Source organism: Coffea eugenioides, chromosome 3, assembly GCF_003713205.1.
Source record: "Coffea eugenioides isolate CCC68of chromosome 3, Ceug_1.0, whole genome shotgun sequence".
NCBI classification, from domain to species: Eukaryota; Viridiplantae; Streptophyta; class Magnoliopsida; order Gentianales; family Rubiaceae; genus Coffea; species Coffea eugenioides.
The window spans coordinates 15,170,460-15,195,227 of NC_040037.1; the positions used below are offsets into that span (position 1 = coordinate 15,170,460).

Consider the following 24,768-nt stretch of genomic DNA (forward strand, 5'->3'; position numbering starts at 1 on the left):
GAGAAACTTTCGGCAGTGAGAGTGCAAGATATATGTCACAATAAGCATTGCATGTGATTGATATTTGACACTAAATGGCCAGCAATTTGTTTATTGCTTAAGGAGATATTTTTTATTCATATATACATTTCTCCAAGATTTTTTAAAGTTAAACAATGAGATAAATTTTCTTATTTTGCATGAGAAGAAGTATGTAGTTATAATGTGTAGAAAGTAAAGATAGAGATAAAAGTGAAAATATTTCAAAAGTTAAACAAACACCAGAAAAATGAAGTAAGAAAATATTTTCAATAAGCTAACCAAACACCTGAAAATGATGAAAGGGAAATGATTTTCATGGAAAATTACTTCCACGGAAAATATTTTCCCAAGGAAAACATTTTACTTCCAACCAAACAGACCCTTAGCATTCATGTTTTGTTGGTTAGTTTTGGAATTTTTTTATTTAGCAAGAACATGTTTAAATTAGCTCTTCATTTTTCTTCAGTTATTTTCTTTCTTATTCACATTCAAGTCCCAAACCACCAAAATTTGACCAACGAGGTTAATAATCATGACTATTATTCTCCAACGAAAATGACCATGAGTGTTAAAGTAAACGCCCGCGAAAAAGAAAATAGAATCAGGGCTTCAACCGTCGAATTAGATGGATAATTGTCTTCTGCAATGTAAGCACCATACACAAATATAGATACAAAGATAATAACATGATAAAACAGAGAAGTCTCCTAATTAATAATAGTACTTTTTCAAGTGTCATGACTGACAAAGTCTATTGAAAATTAATTCAAGTCTAATAATTAATCTTTCTTCCACGTTCAAGGAGGGTCCATTTGTTCGGGTCAAGCACGGCCACAGAATGGTCTCTTTTCAAGCTCTTTAATACCGGCTTCACAAGTAATACGTACATTTTAAAGTTTGATTTCTATTTGGGCATTATTTACATAAAAGAATATGGTCATACTATTATACATGTGTTGATGCATCTTTCTCCAGATGGAGGAACAATATAATTCAATCTTAAACTCATGAATTATTTCTAACCAAACACAGGAAGTAACGGAAAATATTTGATCGGTGTAAGAAAACAGGCCTAAGTTTTGTATATAGCCAATACTTTTATACATTGGGAGGCAATTCTTAGGTTAAATTTTGTTTTGGTCCCTTGAACTTTAGATGTACTTTCGTATTATACCTTAAACTTCATTTTTTGACACTTCACCCTTTAAAGTATAAAACTCATCCCACTTTATTCCTTAAAACTTTATTTCTGGATAATCCCCCCCTCTCTAAAATGCGGACTCCTTCCCATTTTAGTTCTTGAATTTTGAGCATCACTTACCTACCGTTTCATTAGTTTTGACAATTCTATGGAAAGAAGTTGATATTTGAGGGGATAAACTGTCTAAAAATGAAGTTTACGAATTAAAGTGGATAAATTTCATACTTAAAGGAAGTAAAGTATCCAAAATTTAAATTTAAGGACCAAATAGGAATGTGTTTATAGTGTAAGGGTCCAAAATAAGATTTATAGCCTCATTCTTATGGATTCATGACAACATTAATTGCATATTTCACAAGCATTTCCACGGTATGAAAGGAAGATTAAAATTAACGTAACTATCCCAATCCCCACATAGCATGCTTTCGTATAGAAAGATAGCAATTATTGTACTTCCAATTTAATTTCAACATATCTTGATGCCACGAGAAGTACGGATGCCCATTAATCTAGTTTGAACAAGTCCTTCAAATCACATTACACACGGATTTCAAAGTCTATAAAGTGTTCATAAAGCTTAAAGAAATGAAGAAAAATAAGGCTTGCAAGGTAGAAATATGCGCAACCTTTTTACGTCCCTTGACTGTCTCATCTCGGCTTGTAATGGCGATTTCATGGACTAGTGCCCATCACACTCTCTGTCATCAGTCTGGTTAACTCTCTGTGATAGGCTAAAAAGGATGAAAGCCAGTCAAGAAAGCGACCTAAAGATGTAAATTTTTTCTTCCTTTTAATTTCCAATTCGCGTATTGACTCTGTTGACCTTATTGCTTACATTACACTTTTTACTTGAAAGCAAATTGAAATATTTTGTGTTCGAGTACTTCAGCAACCATAGATATTATTTTATTTGCAAAAAAAATCATTTGATTGCATTATAGTAAACACATTTTTCAATCAATTTTTTTATTCTTTTAATTATCTTTTAATCTTATATATATTGTACGACAAAAAATGCTACAATATTTTTTCAAAATATTATTTCAAATAATCTCCTGTCTAAACACACTCCATGTTGTTTGCTTTTATCTTAGGATTAGAGTGATACACGGTGTCTGGGTATTAGTTTCCCTAGCAATCACAAGTACATTGGAGTTTATCTGGTGGATCTTACAATACTATGAATTTTGATGTTCAAAACAAAAAATCATCCACGCATAGAGAGCCAAATTAATCATTTGCGAGTCCTGATCTCCCAGTGATTTTGCTCAATGTTTTGTACACTTCTAGCATGGATGGCCTTCTTGCCGGATTAGATTGAATGCAGTCAACTGCAACTCTAACAAACTCAAGGATCTCGTTTTCAGATGCTTGCCTAATCTCATCCGAATCGCATGGTTTGGAGTTCTGAAATGTCCATTCGACCATATCAAGACCTTCAAAACTCTTCAGATAACCATTCATTTGGCTAAATTCCTTTTCAGCAATTAACTCAAGAAGCACAACTCCAAACTCATAGACATCCTTCTTAAACGAACCCGACGCCCATACTTCATTATCTACCACAGTTCTCCAACTCGAAGAAGTAAAGTTCGATTTCAAAAGTTTTGCACTTCCAAAGTTGGATATCTTGGGTTCACAACTATGATCAAGCAATATGCATCTTGAACAAATGCTGCTATGTACTACTCCAACCTGATGAAGCCATGAAAGTCCTCTCGCAATCCCAACTGCTATTTTCACCCTCATAGGCCATTCTATGCACTTGACCTTGCCGTTTTGAGCAGAAAAGAGGAGATCATGGAGGTTTCCATTCGACATGCATTTATAGACCAAAAGTCTGCTGTTAATTTCATAGCAGAAGCCTATGAGTGGTACGAAATTGCAATGTCTCATCTTCCAACAGTCATGAGCTCAGACATAAATTCTTGATCGAAATCATATGAGTTATGGAGTTTCTTGATGGCAAGAAACCAACCATTTTGGAGTATTGCCTTGTACATTGTCCCCAGTTTCCCCTTTCCAATTGTATTCATACAGTGGAAATCATCAGTTGCCTTGCTGAGTTCTTCGAAACTCATTCTTGTTACATGTTTTTCCAGTGCCATAATCTATCATTAGAGCACACAGTATTACTGCAAAATATATACTCCTTAAGGAGCTTCACTTATGCCAAAAAAATTTTGGTTGTAAATATGATCTGAAAAATGGAGAGCACTCATGAAATGGTAAAAGAAAGAAAACAGTTAGCTGCTTAATCATAACCAAAAAAAAGAAAACAAAACTAGTCATAGGATGTTCAATTTAATCCATATATACACCCGTGTAACTTAAAGTTCATTCTGTCTATAGTAAAACAAAACTGTGTGCTAGCAAGTTTATACTAGAACTTGAATGAATGGAATGATCAAACCTTTTACGTTTTACCCACAAAAAAAAAGGGAAACTTCTTTCTTGATCAAAGAATATTTTATTTCTTGGAACAAGGAGTGCGATAGAATTGGAAATAGTACGGATCTTTATACAAGCTTATGTACTCAATTTGGTTATAGGGAATGAAGTTACCTTAGAGTCTTGGATTCTCCCATTCGAAGTTAAAAGTCGTGGTCCTTGAGAAGCTGCAGTCTCTTGTTTTTTCTCATTCTTGCTCTTTAGTTTTCTTGCACTCAGGATAGGCACAATAAACAAGTTAAGAACTAGAGCCAAGATGGTAGAAAGCACCCATCCAACCACAAAACCACTTGTGAAGAGGATTTTGTCATGTTTCTTTGTTTCTGAATTAGACTTACAAGGCTCTAAAGGACCACCACAAAGTCCCAAATTATTTGCATAGCTTTCAGAAGGTGTAGTTGTGTTAATAAAATTAGGGACTGGGCCAGATAAAAGGTTGGTGGAAACATTAAAAATCTTCAAGCGATCTAATAGGCCAATTTCTGGAGGAATTTGACCTGTTAATTGGTTGTTGCTGAGTTGTAGGGAATTTAGAAATGAACAATTTGCAAGATCTGCAGGAATTTCACCCGAAAATTTGTTGAAAGAAAGGTCAAGACTTGTAGCAAATTTGACAATACTTGATATATCAGAAGGAATGGTTCCATAGAGACTATTTGTTGAAAGGTCTATAGCCGTTAAAGCTGAGCAATTGGATAGGCCTCTAGGAAACTCACCTTTTAGTCCCATCCGCGTAGGTTAATAGTTTGAACCTTATTCTCGTAAGGATGCCAGCATTCAACACCCACGAAGGAACATATAAAGCCTTCCGTTCTGTTGTCATAATTCCAGCTTGATAAACGGTGAAATGGATCATCCAAGGACTCCTTTATAGATCTCAAGCAATCAACATCGCGTGGGTTACCACTTCCCAAAGTAAATATTCCTAGCAGAAACACGAGGGCTAGATGCCTTGAATTAATGGCCGTAGCCATGCAATTTGAAACAGAACTTGTGCAAGACACTTGTTAGTGCAAATGAGAGAGTGATCCCTATATTTATGCACAGAGGTTGAAGTATGTAAATCAGGGAAAGAAGTGGGAAAGTCTCCTAAAGCAACTTCCACGAATTTGGGGTTGGCATCCTCCCGGATTTTTCCCCAAAAAAAAAACAGAGAAAAACCATGAGTTGACTGAGAATTAGTGGTAGTCGTCTCAAGAGTCAGAACCGAAATGCACGCTAATAGCCTAATACAAGCATGTAGTGTTACCGGGCTACTGGAAATCAATTCAACTCTAAACATAAGTCTTTCTTCCACATTCAGGGGGTCCATGTGGAGAATTCGATAGATTGATGAAAACCGGATACTATTCTGGTCAAGCATGGCTAGTGGACTGTCCCTTTTCTTGGTCTTTAATTCAAGCTTTAGCATTTAAGGGGCAATGTTTTAGGTGGGAGAAGATTTCATTCATAATGTGTAACCGATTTCTGGCCGTGTAATTTTAACTTGCTCCATTTTTCATATGTGACCAACTATACTCAGGTTTTTGGGACCTGAAGAATTTTTAAACCAATTGATATATGTCGCAGGAATATTTTCATATTCGCTCGTGGTTAAATTTAATAATATTGTACAAAGCTAATTGATAAGGCTTTTATAATATTGTATTTATCTCTTAGATAGAGCTACAAACAAATCTCATAAGCCAGTTTATCAGTAACTAATTGAATCAATATTGGCTGAGTTCAGGCAGTTTAATTAAAGTATTAATTAGTTTGATTAAGAAGATGCTTCGAAACTTCATGATATGTAGACATACTTTTTAACGGTAGCATTGATAATCTATTTTAAACCCCCTTCAAAAAAATTATAATTAATATCTAGTTACATATGTGCTCGATTAATTATACTTGAACTCAAGTTTTATTGGGTTCAATTTTTTGTCAACCTCTACTTCTATGAAATCAAGTCTTGTCTTGAGATGACAATGGGGGCAATGCTTGTGAAGGGAGGTATGAGGTACGGCCATAAATGGGGCCTCGTCCTCCGTATTTATTAAACATTACTATTAGTAGTAGTGGTGGTAATATTAGTTTTTTTTTTCGTGTTATGTTGGGTTAAATTATTAGTAGTAGAAATAATATTAGTTTTTCTAATAATAGTACTATTAGTAGTAGTAGTGGTGATAATATTAGTCTTTTCTAATAATAAAGAGACTAATATAATTAAATCTCTTCTCTAGTTCTCTTCATTCCCTACCTTTCTTGTCGAATTATTTCCTGTAGTTCTGATGCTTTAATGTGGAGGTTCTGACTCATCCCATTGGTATACTCACAAATGTTTTCACACATTTTCAAAATGAATTCAAGCCAAAAAAAAAAAAAAGAAGGTGCTAAGAAGGAAAAAAAGGATGCCCCCGTAGAGGGAGCAAGGCGAGGTAGGGGGAGCAGGGCCGGGAATGGAGCGGGAGCAGGGGGAGTTATATGACAACAGGATCCTCTGTTACTCTGTTGTCATTCCTACTCGTCGAGTTTCAACTCGTGCTTTACATTAGATGTGCAAAGCTAAACAAATTTCACTGTAGATTTGTCTACATTTTTCACTTTACATAAAATTACATAAGGTTATGTGGATGTTTTAAAACTATGGGTTCATATCATATTATTAAAAAAATATAAGGGAGTTATGAGTAATTTACTCTAAAATCTATTCTACCCAATAACTATAGGATTATCACCTTCCAAGGTGATAGACAAGTAATTGTAATCAAGCTTAGGACAGATGGAACAAGTTACTGGATCTCAACAAGCATTGCTAAAAATTTTGCATGGGATTGAAATTCTTTTTTTTTTTAGTTTCTAAAAATATAGTGCAAAATAGTACTATAAAGTATCCAAATCATTCTGTAAGCTCCAAATACACTCGAGGTGATCCTTATGAAATAAAGCCACTGCTAATTTAATTTGTGAATTAGAAAAAAAAAATTTTACGCAAACTTTTCTAATTATATATTGCATGAGGCATCGTGTTGACCTCAAATCGTAATTAAGTGCCAATGAAGCTTTTATATTTGAATTCAGTTTCTTAAGCAAAATATTGAATAGCATATTTATTTGTGAATATAGTGACAACAAAAGCATATTGCACGCTATTATTACATTGAATTATTGAATTCGGCGTGCAAAATATATAAAACTCTCCACCACTAAAATTTTCAACTTAGATAAACCATTAATGTATAGCACAGTAATTGCACACAGGGAATAATTACAATCTTTTAATACACCCTAAAATGAGAATTTAAATTCTCTATTGTATTTAAACTAATGCAAGGTAGCACCTTGAAATATATGTCACATTTTAGTTATTCTCAAAACTTGAGTTGAGACTTGCTAGATGAAACCTAAACATCCATGTGATCTACAACCACACTTAACAATTTGTCCTTCGCAACCAAAAGAAAAATATACACGCACAAATTTAAGCTCCAGGACCCAACCAGATACCAAACGTATAAGCAACTACTATCAAGTCCGAATGCAAGTGTAGAATTCATCACACCCTACCCAAATGAAGGATTTAGGTATCACACCTTATCCATCCTAGCTTACGGATGCGATTGTAGGGTTCATCATATTTACCATCATCGTAGCCTCTATCGATTTCTTCAATCCTGGTATGCATCTGCTGAGGGCCTTAGCAGTTTCTTTGTTGAAATGACATGCACAAGTTTTGAGCTCGGCCATGAAAGGGCTAGTTTCACCAACAATGTTGGAGATAATAAGGTGAGGAAGATGAGACAGGAATGAGATATACATACATTTGATCCAAGTCCAAAATTTAAAGGAATTTTTGTAGGCCTTGTTGCATCGTCCCAAATGGAATTGGCAGCCAAAGTCTAGCAAATTTTGGCACATTTTGTCATGAACCACGGTGCAATGGCAATAGTATTATTGGCTTCATCTTTGATTAGCTTAAAAATATCATACACGGGCTAGATTAAATGCTAACCTCTTGACTGCTTAAATTAGATGACTATCCATGACCTAGAATTCCGTAGCCAAAATCAACTTTGGTTAAATACATAGCGACCTAAATATATGCAACACCTAAAAATGAGATGAATTTGAGCTCCCCTACCTAAAAATGAATTTAAAACTTATTTTTAAAAATCAATCCCGTTCATAATATATTTCATTACTTGTATTAATTGTACATAAAACTTCATATGAAATTAACTAAGTTTTGCCCTTGGATTAATCATTACAAATTTTGTTATAATTTTAACTCATTTTTCACCATTCATAAGTTTTGTGCAAGTTGAATGCTAAATTATTTGTAAAAGAGGATCATTTTTAATATGTTGATATAGATATAAAAAAATGGATGACATAATCGGATGAATTTATTGAGTTATAAAATTTTAGACATAAAAAATGAAGAGAACAATAGACAGAAATCCAATGGAGAGAATCCTAACTCCCCACCTAAATGGCTACCAAAGCATTTTATGAATGGCTCCTATTTTTATCTCTTAGATCTTTAACTTTACCATTTTATACTACTCTACGGAAGCTTTGTCACTCCATTGGAATCCCAAATTTACCTTAATCCTAATTGCAATTGACTCAAGTGGAGGCCATCTCCATCTCTTTTGTAGGGATCTTCCTCAATTTCACTCTCTTAATTTAGTGCAGCTAAAGAAGAACCAATCCTCATCTTGTAGGGAGCTAGCAAGTATTCAATTATTCAATGCGCAAACAGAGTAAGGTGCAAAACACGTCCAATTTGTTTGGATAGTCAATTTTTTTCAAAAAAAAATTTTTTTTGCTTGTATCATAAATACAAATTTTAATCTACCTTTTTATATTTTCAATCTTCTTTTTATCTCACATATATCACATCGCAAAAAGTACTACAGTAATTATTTCAAATAATTATTTGAAATAATACTCTGCCCAAACAAAGCTGTGCTAGAAATTTTTGGTTTCGGCATTAGCAATTCAAAATTCAATGGCTACCCGATTTATTTTTTTTTTACGAAAGTTAGATTAATAAACCTAATTCCAGAAAAAATCTCAAAAGCTGACAACTTTTGAGGTCCTCCCAGAGACTTATAAACCCAACCCCAAACCCCCCCGGCTACCCGATTTAGAAAGTAGAGAAATACGCGTACTAATTTAGAGAGTTACAGATGTGGGACAAGTTGCGGAAATTTGGGCCTCACCGCCGCACAAGTCAGTAAACTTCAAACGTCGATAACTGCATAAAGTTCGGTAGGAACATGCGGGCCTGTGATTTAGCCTTAGGTTCGTATCCTAAGGACAATTTTGGGGGCATTCAGGACAATTTTGAACACCTTTTCGAACTCCTCTTTTTTTTGTTATACATGTTTCCTTATTTCAGGCTTGATGTTGGCAAAAGATCATTCGAGTTTTATTCAATTAAAATTTGTTCTCGGGTTTAGAAAGAGAAAAATAATTCAGAATAACACAGCACTAATTTTATGGGTAAATTACACTTTACGTCCTTGTAATTTAAAATTTTTCTACATAACTCTCTTATGATTTTAAAACTTATATATATATATATATATATATATATATATAGACACACACACAAACATAACCCTCTCATAATTTAAACTAAAATGTCAAAAATATAAAAAACATGGTCCTCTGTTGTAACAAGACCAACTGAAATGTAATCTTCTAAGGCCGTAGTTAAGTATGTAATCAGGCCAATTACAGATGGGACAAGTTATCTTGAACAAGCATTGTTAAAAAAAAAAAGGGGATTAAAAATGTTAGCCTTAGATTCTAAAGCTATACTGTAAATTAGTACTTTAAACTATCCAAATCATACTATATGATGGGTGTCAAATCACCAAAATTAAACTGAAAGACTATGAATTTTTTTTAAAAAAAAAGAGATTGTTTTGGATTCTAAACTTCTAACTTATTGACTTTGATATGTAAATTATTCAAAACTCTCCACCACTAAAAGTATCAACTTAGTTAAACCGCCATCATATACCACGGTAATTGCACGCATGGAATATTACAATCTATTAGTATAGCTTGAAAGACTAAGGATTTAAAATTGAAATCTCTTCTTTTTTTTTTTGATTTATTGTATTAGTTGTCAAACAGAACATCTTTCTCTTCGCGAAGGAGACTAATTGTTCTCTTGGTCTCTCTCCTTCCAATGGCTTTATTTCTTTTTTTTTTTAATAATAAGTCTATTTTAGGATTTTCTAGTGAGAGTTTTAGCCTCTCGTATAATTATCTAGTGAGAATTTTCCTCTCTATTTAGAATTCTTAGTGAGACTTTTTTATTTTAGTTTTGTTTTTCCTTTTTCTTTAAATAGTGGAATTAGATGGATCTAGGTAATTACTTTATAAAATGTATATACCAAGCACAACAAATATAGACAAGCACCTGTTGTTTGTTTTGATTGCATCCTTTTCCTTTTCCTTCTCTTTTGTCGTTGTAGATTGATGAATGCTTGATATATAGTGTGCTTAATTAATATATAATTTATGTCAATTTTCCCTTTGATTTAATATATATTGTTTTGCTTTGTGGATTCTACTTATGTTTTGTGTTTTGATGGTGTCATAGGATTATGGAATGAAAAAGGGCTAAAAAGAGTTGCTGTGGAGATTATTTACTTTAAAGCATGGGCGTGTGTTAAAATACTTGCGATATTCAGAAGCTGTGGGACTCTAGATTAATTTCAGCAATTAAAGTAGATGATCCATTGATTCTCTACAACTATGGAAAAAAACCAAGAGTCCTATTTTCTTTGGGAATCACATTTGGATGGATAATTAGGTGGCGTTTGGTTCGTACATCGGAATCGGATTCGGAATCGGAATCGGATATCCTGGGTTTGGAATGAGGTCATTCATTCCAATATATTTGTTTGGTTCAAGTACCTGAAATGTGTATCATTACTATACTTGATGTTTGATTCATTGACTCTTTTGGAATGGAATATAATAAATATATTATAAATCACATCGTAAATGATAGTTATTGGCTCTTTGTAAATGAGATATAAGAAATTTTCACTAATTAAATATATTAGTATAAATGTATTAGTAAATTTAGTCTAACTAATTAATAATTTCTATTAGTAAACATGCATAATTATTAGTATAATTGATCATATTAATTATATTACATAAATTAATGTACATTATATAATACATATAACTAATAATAATATTATTATAAGTTTGTAACTAATTAAATTAAATATTATATATATTATTAAATATAAATATACAAATGTTATAATATAAATATAATTATATAATTATATAATATATACGAATATTAATTATACTAATATTTTATATAAATATAATATATATTACATATTAAATATAGTTATTATTATATATTATTGTATTTAAAATAATAATTATAATTATAATTATATAACTTATTAATATTACATACATGTATATATTATAATTATATGCACATATAATATACATTTATAAATATGCATACATGTAAGGATTTTTATTCCAACTTCATGTAGGAGAATAATTTATTTCTGGAAGGTTTTATTAGAGAAGAGATAATTCTTTTGTTAGGAGCAACATTTTTTTGAATAGAAAGATGTTATGGCCAGTAACAGTTCAGACTTCATGTACAAGCATCCAAGATGAGTCAGCAAGGAAATGAGCAGAGGAAATGTGATCACAGAGGAAGGGTCACGTGACTGAGCATTGTTACAACAGAATTGGAAAGTTAGTTATGTGGCGGGAAAATTAGTTAACCATTTGCAGATGGATTCTTGTGCTGAAGACTGTGATCTGTATAAATAAGGTGTCCGTCTAATAGAGAAGTAGCTTGATTGTAATTCAGTTCTTCTTCCTCAAAAATATATCAGTCTTTTTCCTTCTCTCTACCCCCTCTCTCCCTTCTCCCTTATTCTATGATCTCCTTCCTTATCTCATTCTATCTCCTTCTCTGATTCTTATCATTCCACTTTGTGTGAGCTATTACAGTGGTATCAGAGCTTGCGATCCTTGGATTGCGAGCTTCGAACTGCTGAAGATTATGGCAGAAGGTACTAGAATGAAGAGCTTTGAAGAGCAACTCAGGAAACAAGAGGCCAGGATCCAAGCAGTCATTGATTCCTTGGCTGCAGACAAATAGGCTATGGAAGAACGGTTGGAAGGTAATCAAAGAGAGATGCGAGCTCTAATGGAAACCAATAGCACAGAGCTGAAAAGCTTCATGAGTACTCAGATCAGTTCCATTTTGAGAAGTTTGCAAGGTGATAGGGGCATTTTGGGAAATCCTACGAACTCAGCAGAAAGAACTCTTAATAATCGAAATGCTGGAGCTCAAGGTGTTCGACAAAGTGAATTTGGTAATTCAACCAGAGGAGATGGTCAGCATTGGCCAATGGGGGTTCCCAGGCTAGATTTTCCCAGGTTTGAAGGCCACAGTCCCAAGGAATGGATCAGGAAGTGTGAAAAATTTTTTCACCTGTTTCACACTCCTGAGGATCAGCATATGGACTTGGTGGAATTGCACTTAGAAGGCATGGCAGATCTCTGGTATCAAAATTTTAAAAAAGACAGAGGAGTGGTCCAATGGAAGGATTTTGGTTTGGAGGTGTGTAGAAGATTCAGCCATGTAGGAGAGGCAGACGCAGTAGAGGAGTTCAGCAAGCTTAGCCAAACCTCCACAGTTCTGGCTTACCAAGAAAAGTTCGAAGAGTTGAGGTCAATTGTAATGCTCCAGGTGCCTGAACTGACCGAATCTTATTACATTGCTAGTTTTCTAAGTGGATTGAAGGGGGAAATCAAATCTGCTGTAAAGATGCATAGGCCTCTTAGTCTGCAGGCTGCATTTGAAATGGCTAGATGGCAGGAACACCACTTGGAGCTTCTTCACAAGTCCAACAGAACTCCACTCAAAAGTGGCCCCCAGCCAAATTCCTATGGTTCTACCAAGGGAGTGCAGGATCCTGGAGTTAGGCAGACCAGCACTCAGTCACCAGATTATAGCAGGAAATCCAACTCACAGCAGGTTTTCAAGAGAATCTCCCCTACTGAATTTCAATACAGGAAGGACCATAACCTGTGTTTTAGGTGTGGGGAAAAATTCAGTCCAGGGCATAACTGCAAGAGCAAGGGAATCCACATGTTGTTAGCGGACGATGGGAAAAATGGTGATGCAGATCAGATAGCAGAAGAGGAGGAAATTATTGAGTACAAGGGGAACCAGCATGAGCATGAGGTGGAGCTGACCTTGCATGCAATGTCAGGAGAATTATCATCTAGCATCATCAAAATGCAGGGGCAGTATAGAGGACATCAACTAACAATCCTTCTTGATGGGGGAAGTACTAACTGTTTTATCAAGAGCTCTGTGGCTCAGATGTACCCAGAGATGGTGCACGGGCATAGGCCTTTTAAGGTTAAGATAGCTGATGGCAAGGAGTTGCATTGTGACCACTGGATTCCTGGGATGCAGTGGGATATGCAGGGCCACACATTTACTCATGATGTGTTTGTCTTGGATCTGGAACCTTATGATTTGATATTGGGAGTAGACTGGATGAAATCCTACAGTCCTATCACTTTTGACTTCAAGACATTACATCTGTCTTTTGAAAAGGAAGGGGAGCAGGTGGTGCTAAGAGGAGACACCAGCACTGCCAACGGTAGGATGCAGCAAGGCATATCAGCTCACAAGGACATCAAGCATAAGATCAGGAAAGCTCTGCAACAATCTTGCATGGTGAAAATTCACAACTCACAGGTAATGTATGTACCAGATTCTCTCACTGAATTGCTGGCCAAATATGATGACATTTTTACAGAACCTAAAACTCTCCCTCCTAACAGATGCCATGACCACCATATTCCCCTTAAACCAGATGCCAAACCTTTCAAAATCCCTCCATACAGATACCCCCATTTTCAAAAAAATGAAATTGACAAGCAAGTGAAAGATATGTTAGCTTCTGGCCTTATACAACTCAGCCACAGCCCCTTTGCATCCCCTGCTCTATTAGTCAAAAAGAAGGATGGGAGTTGGAGACTTTGTATTGATTATAGGCAGCTAAACAACCTTACAATAAAAGATAAATTTCCAATTCCTATTATCGATGACCTGCTAGATGAATTACATGGAGCCAAGGTCTTTTCTAAAATTGACCTGAGATCAGGTTATCACCAAATCAGAATGAACTCTGATGACATTCCCAAAACTGCCTTCAGGACTCACTCTGGACTATATGAGTTCCTTGTAATGCCATTTGGACTCACCAATGCACCCGCCACCTTTCAGGCACTAATGAATTCAGTTTTTGAACCTTACATCAGAAAATTTGTCCTTGTATTCTTTGATGACATCCTGATCTATAGTCCAGACCACAAAACTCACCTACACCACTTATCCATAGTCTTAGAGACCTTGAGAAAACACTCCTTGTATGCAAAAATGTCAAAATGTTCATTTGGTCAGAATCAGGTAGAGTATCTGAGACATATAATTACCAGTGAAGGGGTGGAAACTGATCCATCCAAGGTGGAAGCTATGCTGTCCTGGCCAGCCCCTACCTGTTTGAAGGCCCTCAGAGGATTCTTGGGCTTGACAGGGTACTACAGGAGGTTTGTTAAGGGGTATGGGGAAATTGCCAAACCTCTCACTGAGCTGCTGAAGAAGGATCAATTTGCATGGAGTGCGACTGCAGAATCTGCATTCCAGCGGTTGAAAACGGCCATGAGCAGGACACCAGTATTAGCTTTACCTGATTTTTCAAAACCATTTCTATTGGAAACTGATGCGAGTCAGGTAGCTATTGGGGCGGTTCTGATGCAACAAGGGAGGCCTATAGCATACCACAGTCAAGCATTGGGACAGAAAAATCAGACCAGATCCACTTATGAGAAGGAGCTGCTATCACTCATCACTGCAGTTCAAAAATGGAAACATTACTTGATGGGAAACCATTTCATTATAAAGACTGACCATGAGAGCCTCAAATACTTGCTGGATCAGAAAATAAACACTTCCCTTCAGCAGAAAATGGTTGGTTAAACTGATGGGAATGGATTATGAGATTCAGTATAAAAAGGGTAAGGACAATGTGGTTGCAGACGCATTGTCAAGAAGGGGTGAGCAGGAGGGTCCAGCAGATGCAACTGTGCTTTCTCTCACTACCATTACACCCCAATGGTTGTCCTTGGTGGCTGAGAGCTACACTGGTGATGATATAGCTAAAGAAGTACTATTGAAGTTGGCTATGGGAGCTGATGCACTGCCTGACTACTCTTATCACCAAGAAATTCTGAGGTTTAAAGGCATGATATGGATAGGAGCAGGCACTGAGTTAAGACAGAAGTTAATCTCCTGCTTCCATGACTCTTGCCTGGGTGGGCATTCTGGAAATCATGGAACTTATCAGAGGATCAAGAGTTATGTATATTGGCCTGGGATGAAGAAGGAAGTGGAACAATATGTACAGAGTTGTGATATATGCAAAAGGAGTAAGAATGAAAATTGCTCTTATCCAGGACTGCTGCAGCCACTAGCTATACCTGAGCAAGCTTGGCAGCAAATTTCTATGGATTTCATTGAGGGGTTACCTAAGTCGTTTGGCTGCAATGTCATCTTTGTGATGGTGGATAGGCTTTCTAAATTTGCACATTTTATTCCTATGACCACACATTACACAGCTAAAAGTGTAGCAGAGGCATTCTTTGATCAAATTTTTAGGTTGCATGGCTTACCAACACACATTGTCTCTGATAGGGACAAGGCTTTTACTAGCTTATTTTGGCAGGAACTTTTCAAAATGTTGGGCACAGAGCTCAACCTTTCCTCTGCTTACCACCCTCAATCTGATGGGCAGACTGAGAGGGTTAACAGGTGTGTGGAGAACTATCTGAGAGGTGTATGCATGGATCAACCAGGGAAGTGGAGGAAATGGCTCCCTGCGGCTGAATGGTGGTATAACACCAACTATCATAACAGCCTGCAAATGTCTCCTTTTCAAGCCCTGTATGGTTACAAACCTGTTCAGCTAAATCTGAGGCCTGATGACACATTAGTAGCTGCAGTGGAAGATTGGGCACAGGAGAGACTGGGGTGGAATGCCTTGCTCAGAGAAAACCTGTTAAAAGCTCAAAATAGAATGAAACAGGTGGCTGATAAGGGGAGGAGTGACAGGGAATTCGAAGTGGGAGAGTGGGCTTATCTGAAGCTCCAACCGTACAAACAAACTTCTGTGGCCGTGAGAAGGAATTTAAAACTGGCTGCCAAGTACTATGGACCCTATCAGGTGAAGCAGAGAATGGGAACTGTAGCCTATAGGTTGCAGCTACCTGCAGGCTCTAATATCCATCCTGTCTTTCATGTCTCATTGCTTAAGAAGTCATCTAAGGAGGCTCCAGTCAGCACTACCTTGCCTACCTTGAACGCAGATGGTGAGGTTGAGGTAGTTCCTTCAGCAGTACTGGATAGGCGAACAACTTTGAGGAAGGGTCAAGAAATTGATCAGGTGTTAGTGCAGTGGGAAAACATGGGACCTGAGGAGGCTACTTGGGAGGATTTGTCGTTCGTTCATGCTCAATTTCCTGCCTTCACAATCAGTCAATCCTAGAGACTAGGATTGTTTTTTAGGGGGAGGTATTGTTATGGCCAGTATCAGTTCAGACTTCAGGTACAACGTCCAAGATGAGTCAGCAAGGAAATGAGCAAAGGAAATGTGATCACAGAGGAAGGGTCACGTGACTGAGCATTGTTACAACAGAATTAGAAAGTTAGTTATTGGGCGGGAAAGTTAGTTAACCAATTGCAGATCACTTCTTGTGCTGAAAGCTGTGATCTGTATAAATAAGGGGTCTGTCTTATGGAGAAGTAGCTTGATTGTAATACAGATCTTCTTCCTTAATAATATCTCAGTCTTTCTCCTTCTCCCCACGCTCTCCCCTTTCTCCCTTATTCTGCAATCACCTCCTTTACCTTCTTCTATCTCTTTCTCTAATTCTTATCATTCCATTCTGTGTGAGCTATTACAAAAAGAGTCCGATATATTTTCTCAACTCTTAGCTCTCATTTAAAGAAGAGGATTAGAGTAGCTAGTTTTTCTTTCCTCTTCTCCAAGACACCAAAAACGTCGATATTTTTTCTCTTTTAGGATTTTTCTCCGCGGGGTGTGGGTTAATCGTACTTTGGTAGTCAAAGGAATAATTGAAAGAATTTGGTTCCACGGACAATTGTGAGATCTAATTTATTTTATTTATTGTTATATTTCTATATTTTATGCCTGTAATGATTACCCGTGTGTTGATTAAATAGGTACACAATAATGATTATTCACAATAGTTTATTGCCAAATTGAGACAATAAAATCTATTAATTAATTTTGGACTATCTTAATATTTTTGGGACAAACTTGGCATGATTGGTTTTTTGTCAAGCGAAATAATACAATCTAATTTAAACGAACCCTCGTAACATATTTTGTTGATTGGAATGGGGAGTTTTCTAATCTTTAATACTCTTAAAAGATTAACTATAAAATTGTTTAATGGTCAACAAAATAATGAAGGTTTGGTCGTTTAGAGTTTGTGACAATTTATAACCAATTTTATTCTAACGAATATCTTTGAATTATCTTTGTATAAGAATCAATTGCATGAACCTTTGATATTTATTTCTTTTGCTTAGAGCTCCATCATTTGTTAATTAATCTTTGGGGTTAATTTTCGTATGTTATTTTGTATTTAAACTAATTAGTTAGTTTAATCTTCCAAGATCACCCCTTTTATTCATTGCTTTGAAAGGAAATAAATCAATCCAATCTCTATTGAGATGATTCTAATCACCATTGCATACAAACTCTTATTTTTCAGAGTAGATATTTTATTTTTGATTGGCTCACAACCTGTCAATGCCTTCCCTTGGTAATCCCATTAACATATTTATCCATCATTCTCATCAGAAAAAGCTAGTCTAAACAAGGAAACAAGTATACGATTATCATTTTTCTAGGCCATAGCCAAGGGGTTAGTATCCACTCCATTGAATTCCTCTCCATTGTTCTCTCCACTTCTCATCTCTAGATTAACATATTAAGAAATGGTATTCTTTTGCTTATACTTTGGCATTCAATTTACACTAAACATTTGAATGGTGAAAAATGAGTCAAAATTATAACAAAATGTGTAATGATTAATTAGCAAGAAAACTTAATCAAATTTATACAAAATTTTGTGTGTAACTAATACGAGTGATGAAATATATTATGAATAGTGTTGATTTTCAAAAATAACTTTTAAATTTATTTTATTAGGGTGTAGTGGAGAGAATTTTTTTTTTTGCATTGCAATGCAATGGAAAGGAACTTAGTCCCGTAGCCAAGTATGAAATCAAGCTAACTATGGATGTAACAAGTTACCTTGAACAACTATTGTTGAAACAAATTACATTATATGCTTTACCTTCCAAAGTTATAGCGTAAAGTAGACTCAAGGTGATCCTTGTAGAATAATGCTACTATAAATTCATGGCACATGAAGAGTACTGCACAAAAAGTCCTATTAGTTTCCAAATTGACCTCAACTTGATAAGTGACAATGAAATTTTTACCTTTCAGTTCGGTTTTTAAAGCAGAATACTGAGTAGCATATATAGTTAATTGGGATTATGATGACAAGCAAGCAGAACATAGATGCTATTTTTTCTGCTGCAAGATTTAGAGGAAATAAAATCTGCTATTAAACTAAAAGATTATATATATTTTTTAGAAAAAATTATTTTGGATTCTGAGCTTATAATTTATTGACTTTGGTAAGTACATTATCAATACCCTCCAGCACTAAAAGTATCAACTTAGTTGAACCGTCATCATATAGCAGAGTAATTGCACGGTTGGAATACGACCATCTATTAGCATAGCTTGACAAGCAGAGGCTTTTACAATTATTCAAATCTCATTTTTTTTTTCATTTGATTCTATGTTAATTAGCCCAAAATTCATTGTATTAGTTGTCTAGGTTCACTTGTCATAGCCTACAAATAAATATAGGCATCGACCTACTCTACAATTGTGAAGTTTATACAATTTGGATATTTTATAGTGTGAAATTCAAAAATAGAAGATTAAATATCCATACAATCATATGACCTTTGAAGCTCTTTGGAGAATTAATTATTTTTACTAACGTCCTTTCCAGCAAATAGCTCAAGCAGCAGGAAATCAAGTTGCAGACATCTTTCTTAAAGGAACCTAAGTCCATACTTCATTCTTTGCCAAAATTCTTTAACTTGAAGAAGTAAAATATGATTCTGAAAATTTAGCAAATTTCAAAGTTGGATATCCTGGATTCAAAATTAAGATTGAGCATACATCTTCAACCAATTCTACGACGGAGTACTACTCTATCCTGATCAAGCCACGCAATGCCTTTTGCGATCCCAATTGCAACTTTTATCTTAAACCTGTTTTGAGCAGAAAAGAGAAGATCATATAGGTTTCATTTTGACATGAATTTGTAGATCAAAAGTATGTTGTTAATTCCCAAATTGGGCTGTCTTATTCTTCCAAGAATCGTGAGTCCAAATATAAATTGTTAATCAATTCTGTCAAAATGATGGAATTTCTACCTCAAATAGAAAAAAAAAATGAAAAAAGATAACAGAGTTTCTTGAGAGCAAAAGGCCAACCATTTGCGTAGTATCTTCGTACACTCTCCCAATTCAGCAAATTCACACATGTTTGAAAAGAAATAACACACAACCATTACTAAATTCAGCAAAACGAAATTACACAAAATACGCCAACAGCAAATTATCTGCATGGCCTTTATGCTGCCATGCAGATTGATAAAATTGTGAATGGTGTACAAACCTCATTCATTGTTTCCACCATATCTTGACAAGAAAAGAGCCTACTGTTACCTCAAATCTTCTACAAAAGCACCAAAGAAAGCCAAACCACACAGATGAGCACTACCGTAGCACTCCCTGATGATATCATTAAGAAAAAAATAGAGCAATAATTAGTTGTTTGCTCATCAATTTCATGCCTGCATTACCAAAAAAAACTACCAAAAGCTAAATATAGATTATTTCTGCAAGCCAATTAATGGTAATGACAAAAAAAATTACCTGATATTGTACCCGCTGATGCCCTTCAATATTTTCCATAAATGATCTTCAGATTCTCATTTCCATAATTTTTCTGTTCTTCTGCAATTTCCCATACTAAAGATTTGACACCATCTCCACAAACATTCATCTTAATGGTTTCAAGAGTTGGTATACGCCCTAAACAAGCAGGCATCATTTCCAAATAAGAAATTCTGTGGAGTTTTAATTGCTGAAGGCACGGGAAGTAATCATCACTGTCAAGGTCTGTCTCTATCCACTCCACAACCTCTACATCTTCCAACGTCAAGACCCTGAGTTTAGGGAATCCTCCTTCCATCATCTCCCATTTTTGGCCGTCCATTGACCGCTGTCTTAATTTGAGGACTTCAAGATTGGGTAATTGTTCAATCAATGACATTTTTCGACAGGATAGACCCAGGTTGGAAAGACACAACTTTTTCAAATTCTTGGGAAAAGAAAGCCCAACATGTTCCCGTGAACCTGAGAAGTTGTAGCCCCCTAAGGTGAGTGATTCTAGGCATTCTAGTCGACTCATGTCGCAGCACACTCTTCTTTTTCCCCAACAATTGAAAATTTTAAGTTGGCGAATATTGGGAATCCTTCTCAATATGTTCTCTTCCCCTCGACGAAAAAGACACAGAGTAGAGAGTGTGTCTAAATTGTGTAGGGTGCAGAGAATTTCCACAACGTTTTTATTGGAAGGAAGACAAACACGCCTTACATGTACATGCCTCAACTTCTTCATGTTCCAGATACAGTCTGGCAATGAAATCTTCTCACCAGATTTTAGACGAAAGGTTTCCAAATGTGAGAGATTGGCTATAGATGGGGGAATGAATTTCATTTTCCAAGCTGTAAGGGCTAAGTACCTCAAACAAAGAAGTGATTCGACTTCAGTTGGGAGTTCCTTCAGCCTTAGGTTAATGCCCTCTAAATTCAGAACTTTAAGATGTTTGTAGATGCAAAAAAGGAAGGAGATATTAAGCAACTTAAACTTATTACGTCCTGGAGTAGCATCAAAGAATACCAGAGTACCTAAATATGGACAAAATAGCTTTGACTTTATAAAATCCTCTTCACTGGAGCAAATGGACAACCGAGGTAGGTTGGGAGGTTCATTAAAGATAGAAAGCTCATCATATCCTCGCAGGACCTGAAGAAATTTCTTTTCTTTCGCCTCACCCTTACAGAACTCAAATATCAAATCGTGAATGTAACAAGTTTTGACTCCTCCAATGGATCTGTTTTCACTTACCATAACTAGGTTTCGACCAATTAGGTCCATCAAATATTCTTCTGCAATGTCCTCCAGTCTCTCTCCTTCAATTTTTTCCACAAACCCTTCTGCAATCCAGAGACACATCAACTTCATGGCACAAATTTTTTCATCCTCTCGAAATGCAGCAAAATACAGCAAGCAGGCCTTCAAGTGATATGGTAAATGCTCATAACTGAGCTCCATCGACTTTTTGCATTGTTCTGCATCAGACACCGTGGTTGAACTTAAACTTTCAGCAAATCCTTCCCAAACACAAATATCATGCTCTATAGTTGCTAGGACTCCAGCTGCAACAACAATTGAAAGTGGCAATCCTTTGCACTTTTTGGCGATCTCCATTCCCAATCCATGAAATGCTTGAGGACAATCTTCTTTTCCAAAAACCTTCTTCTGCAGTAATTCCCAACTTTCTTTCTCACTGAGTGGGCGAAGATTGTGAGGTTTCCCCCCATATTCAACCTGTGAAGCCACATTAGAAGATCGACTTGTGAAGATGATTCTACTTCCTTTCTTGTCATCCGGGAATGAAATTCCCAGCTCATTCCATACTTCAATGTCCCAGACATCATCAAAAACAACAAGATACCGATTCCCCTTCAGCTTTTGGTAGAGCTTTTGAAGCAACGCATGTTCATCCAGATTTTGAAACTCATCATCCATCCTCGAATGTTTGCCATCAGAGTGTAAAATTTGAAGTAACACATTTTGCATGTTATAGGCTTGAGAAACTATACACCAAAGACGAATGTGGAAGTTATAGATTACTGAACTATCATTGTAAACTTTTTTGGCTAAAGTTGTCTTACCAAGCCCAGCCATTCCCACAATGGGAACAATTTCCACCTGTTTTGATCCGCTTACAAGTCGTTCAATTACTTTTTCTGCCTCATCATCAAGACCAACCATGACTTCATGGGCTATTGGCATTTTACCTTTTGATAGCATGTGGGTGGAAGTCTTGCTAACTTCTGGTGCTCTTAAGCTATGAAAGGAAGGAAGACTTTCAATAACGCTTGAGCCACTGATCTGATCCTTAAAATGCTTGAGATGGGTGTTGGTATTAGCCAGCATATCACAACAATCAAGGACCTCTGTGGATTCTAAGAAGCTAACTTCTCCTTCCTTCACTCTGTTTAGAGAAGGCGAGCAAATTATAATGCCTGCCTCACAAAGAAGAGCACCAATTTTTTCGTTTTGCTCATTCATCTTCTCCTGCTGCTCCCTTAAAATGCTTCTCAAAAACCTCAGTCCTGCATAGAGTATTGGCATCTCATCTTTCATAGAATCCACAAAGCTAGAGCTGCAGCATAACAACTCCCAGAGACGACTTATCAGAGAATCATTGAAGTTGTTCAATATCTGCTTATCCCTCATTCTATCATGCAATGATTTTGAGGATCTTGTAGCTCTAAGAACGTCCATATAAATCTCGTAGACTTGAAAATCAACAGGTGTGATTTTCTGTTGTTGTTCATATATCATGGAGCAGAACTCAGGATTGTGCAGATCCTCATCTTCCGAAAAAGAACACATGTAAGAGAGGCGTGCTGTGTTCAAAGCCACCACTTCAAAGTGAGCCAACAGCAAGGCAGGAATATCTACAGTTCCTCGCAATTTGCCAAAGGGAATGAAGCTTTTGAAGAATGTTAGCTTTGCTTCAAGGGAACTCAAAGCAGCATAAATAGATGATTCACTAATTTTGCGATGCATATAGCCATTTGTCAAATCTGCTAGATTTTGTAGGATGACGTCTATGAATTTCATTAGTTCATCATCTGTCATCCAAGAATTTGATTGCAATGACCTGCTGCTTGCCAAAGCAAAGTAAATTTGGATGATTTCTTGCTTAAGTAATTTGATTTCTTGCTCAAGTAATTCGATCTGTTTCTGAATTTCTGGCTTAAGTAATCTTTTACCCGCTTTTGATCTAAGGGAAAGAGAGTGAATGTCCTCCTCGTATTTGTGAAAGGTGTCTTCAACGCAAGATAAGAAAGATGGAAGACTCACCTTCTGCACTACATCGTCAGATTGCAAGTACAAATCATTGCTTTGGCTCCACTTTCTTGCATACATAACAAATGTTTTGAGAAATTTCATGCGTTTGATTGCATCACGAACACGATCACGGCAAGGAACATGCCGGTATCGGAAGCTGTTCGGGACCAGCAACTCTAGATCAAGTAAGACCCGATCGATGCTGCAAGTGGAGACCATCTCTTATGCAGGGATTTTCGTCTCAAATTTTAAGAGAGAAGCAAATCTCATTAGCTGCAGAGCCAGCGAGCATTTCTTTCCTGAAATTTACTTCTTTGCTTTTCTTATGAAGAGTATTGAGATAATCAATGATACAACCAGGTGGAATTGGCTGATTTCAAGATGGACCCCAGACAATGATAATACTACAACTAGGTGTTGGGCATCTGAGGATTTAAAAGATACTACGGAGTACAATTTTGTCACGTTAGCAAAAGTTAGTGTGAAAATAAATTGTGGGTCATCAGCAATATCATTTGCTCATGTCTAATTACAAAAGGAAGTTGATAAAATCAATTATTCAACTAGGTGGAATTGGAGCCCTTCCTGGGTAGCTCAGCCGGTGACCACATGCGGTAGTATCCCGTAGGTCACCGGTTCGAGTCCCAGTAACGAAAATGGGGTAACCCAACAACTTGAATAAGGGTTGGGGCCTGAAGTGGGGCCAGGTCCTTTTTTTTGACCAAAAAAAAAAAAAAACTAGGTGGAATTGGAGCTAGGCACGTATTGGGTTAAATTGGCTTCACCCAAAATCCAAATTTATCTTGAACTAATTACAAATGGAAATTAATAAAAATTAGTTGACTCTGTCATCAACATTTTATTAGGGAAATTTGATATGACCATCTCTCATGATCACAGAGAAATGCATTCTTGAAACATTTTCTATTGGGGTCATTTCGATAACCAATGTTGTATTACAAACACATTAATTTTGTACTCTTTCAACGTGGATGGCCTTTTCTGCAACTCTGAAAAAAATTCGAAGTATCTTATCCTCAAATACTTGTCTACTCTTATGCAGGGATTTTCCTCAATATCACTCTCAAATATTAGTGCAGGTAAAGGAGAAACAAATCTCACCCCCAGGGCCAACAAGTCTTTCTTCCCTCAAATTTACTCTTCTTTCCTTTTATTTTATATTATTTTTTGTAGGGTAGTGAGGAAAAGAAATTAGATACTCAATTGTTTAACAAACAAACAGAGTAAGAAACAGAAGATCAGCAAGGCAAAAGACAAAATGTTGGAATTATCATAAAGTCATATTGTGTTTAGTAGAGTAAAGAAGTTTTCATTGACAAGTTTATTATTTTTTGGACTATTTCATACTCATATTGGGGTTGAGAAGGAGCACTCTGGCATTTTCCATTAGCAAAGTTCCCTGCACCTATACTGAAAAAGCGTAAAAATTTAACCAATTGCTCAATTCAGACTTGTTTTACTTTTAATCTTTATAAATTGAATGTTTCTTTGAAAAATTTAAGCTTTGTTACTCCATATAGCCACATCCTATTATTACATACATAAATTCTATGACATAACAATTTTCATTTTTGTTGCTATGGAAAAAGTAAAATGACATTAGAGGTTTTAGTTTAATGGATTCTTTCAGTTGAATATAAATAAGTACAACTGAGCCAGGCC

The 24,768-nt window shown here is 36.0% G+C and overlaps 3 protein-coding genes and 1 pseudogene across 3 annotated transcripts; 1 reads left to right on the forward strand and 3 right to left on the reverse strand.

Moving 5' to 3' along the window:
• Positions 1-2,452: 2,452 nt before the first annotated feature.
• LOC113766136 (probably inactive leucine-rich repeat receptor-like protein kinase At5g48380) lies at positions 2,453-3,043 on the reverse strand. The gene has a single exon (XM_027310356.1). The coding sequence runs from the start codon at positions 3,041-3,043 to the stop codon at positions 2,453-2,455; it is 591 nt and encodes a 196-aa protein (XP_027166157.1).
• Positions 3,044-3,114: 71 nt separating this feature from the next.
• Positions 3,115-4,647, reverse strand: LOC113766137 (annotated as a pseudogene).
• Positions 4,648-11,834: 7,187 nt separating this feature from the next.
• Positions 11,835-14,732, forward strand: LOC113766138. Its single transcript, XM_027310357.1, has one exon. It carries the CDS (start codon positions 11,835-11,837, stop codon positions 14,730-14,732), a length of 2,898 nt encoding a protein of 965 aa, XP_027166158.1.
• Positions 14,733-19,303: 4,571 nt separating this feature from the next.
• LOC113766140 (putative late blight resistance protein homolog R1B-16) lies at positions 19,304-23,304 on the reverse strand. Its single transcript, XM_027310358.1, has 2 exons — positions 19,809-23,304; positions 19,304-19,664 (listed from the first exon to the last, which is right to left on the reverse strand). Exon 1 carries the CDS (start codon positions 23,302-23,304, stop codon positions 19,834-19,836), a length of 3,471 nt encoding a protein of 1,156 aa, XP_027166159.1. The 3' UTR covers positions 19,304-19,664; positions 19,809-19,833.
• Positions 23,305-24,768: the final 1,464 nt, after the last annotated feature.

What these genes read in the sequence shown, in the direction of transcription:
- LOC113766136 (XM_027310356.1), bottom strand. Translation starts at nt 3,043, where the DNA reads ATGTCGAATGGAAACCTCCATGATCTCCTCTTTTCTGCTCAAAACGGC.
- LOC113766138 (XM_027310357.1), top strand. Translation starts at nt 11,835, where the DNA reads ATGGAAGAACGGTTGGAAGGTAATCAAAGAGAGATGCGAGCTCTAATG.
- LOC113766140 (XM_027310358.1), bottom strand. Translation starts at nt 23,304, where the DNA reads ATGGTCTCCACTTGCAGCATCGATCGGGTCTTACTTGATCTAGAGTTG.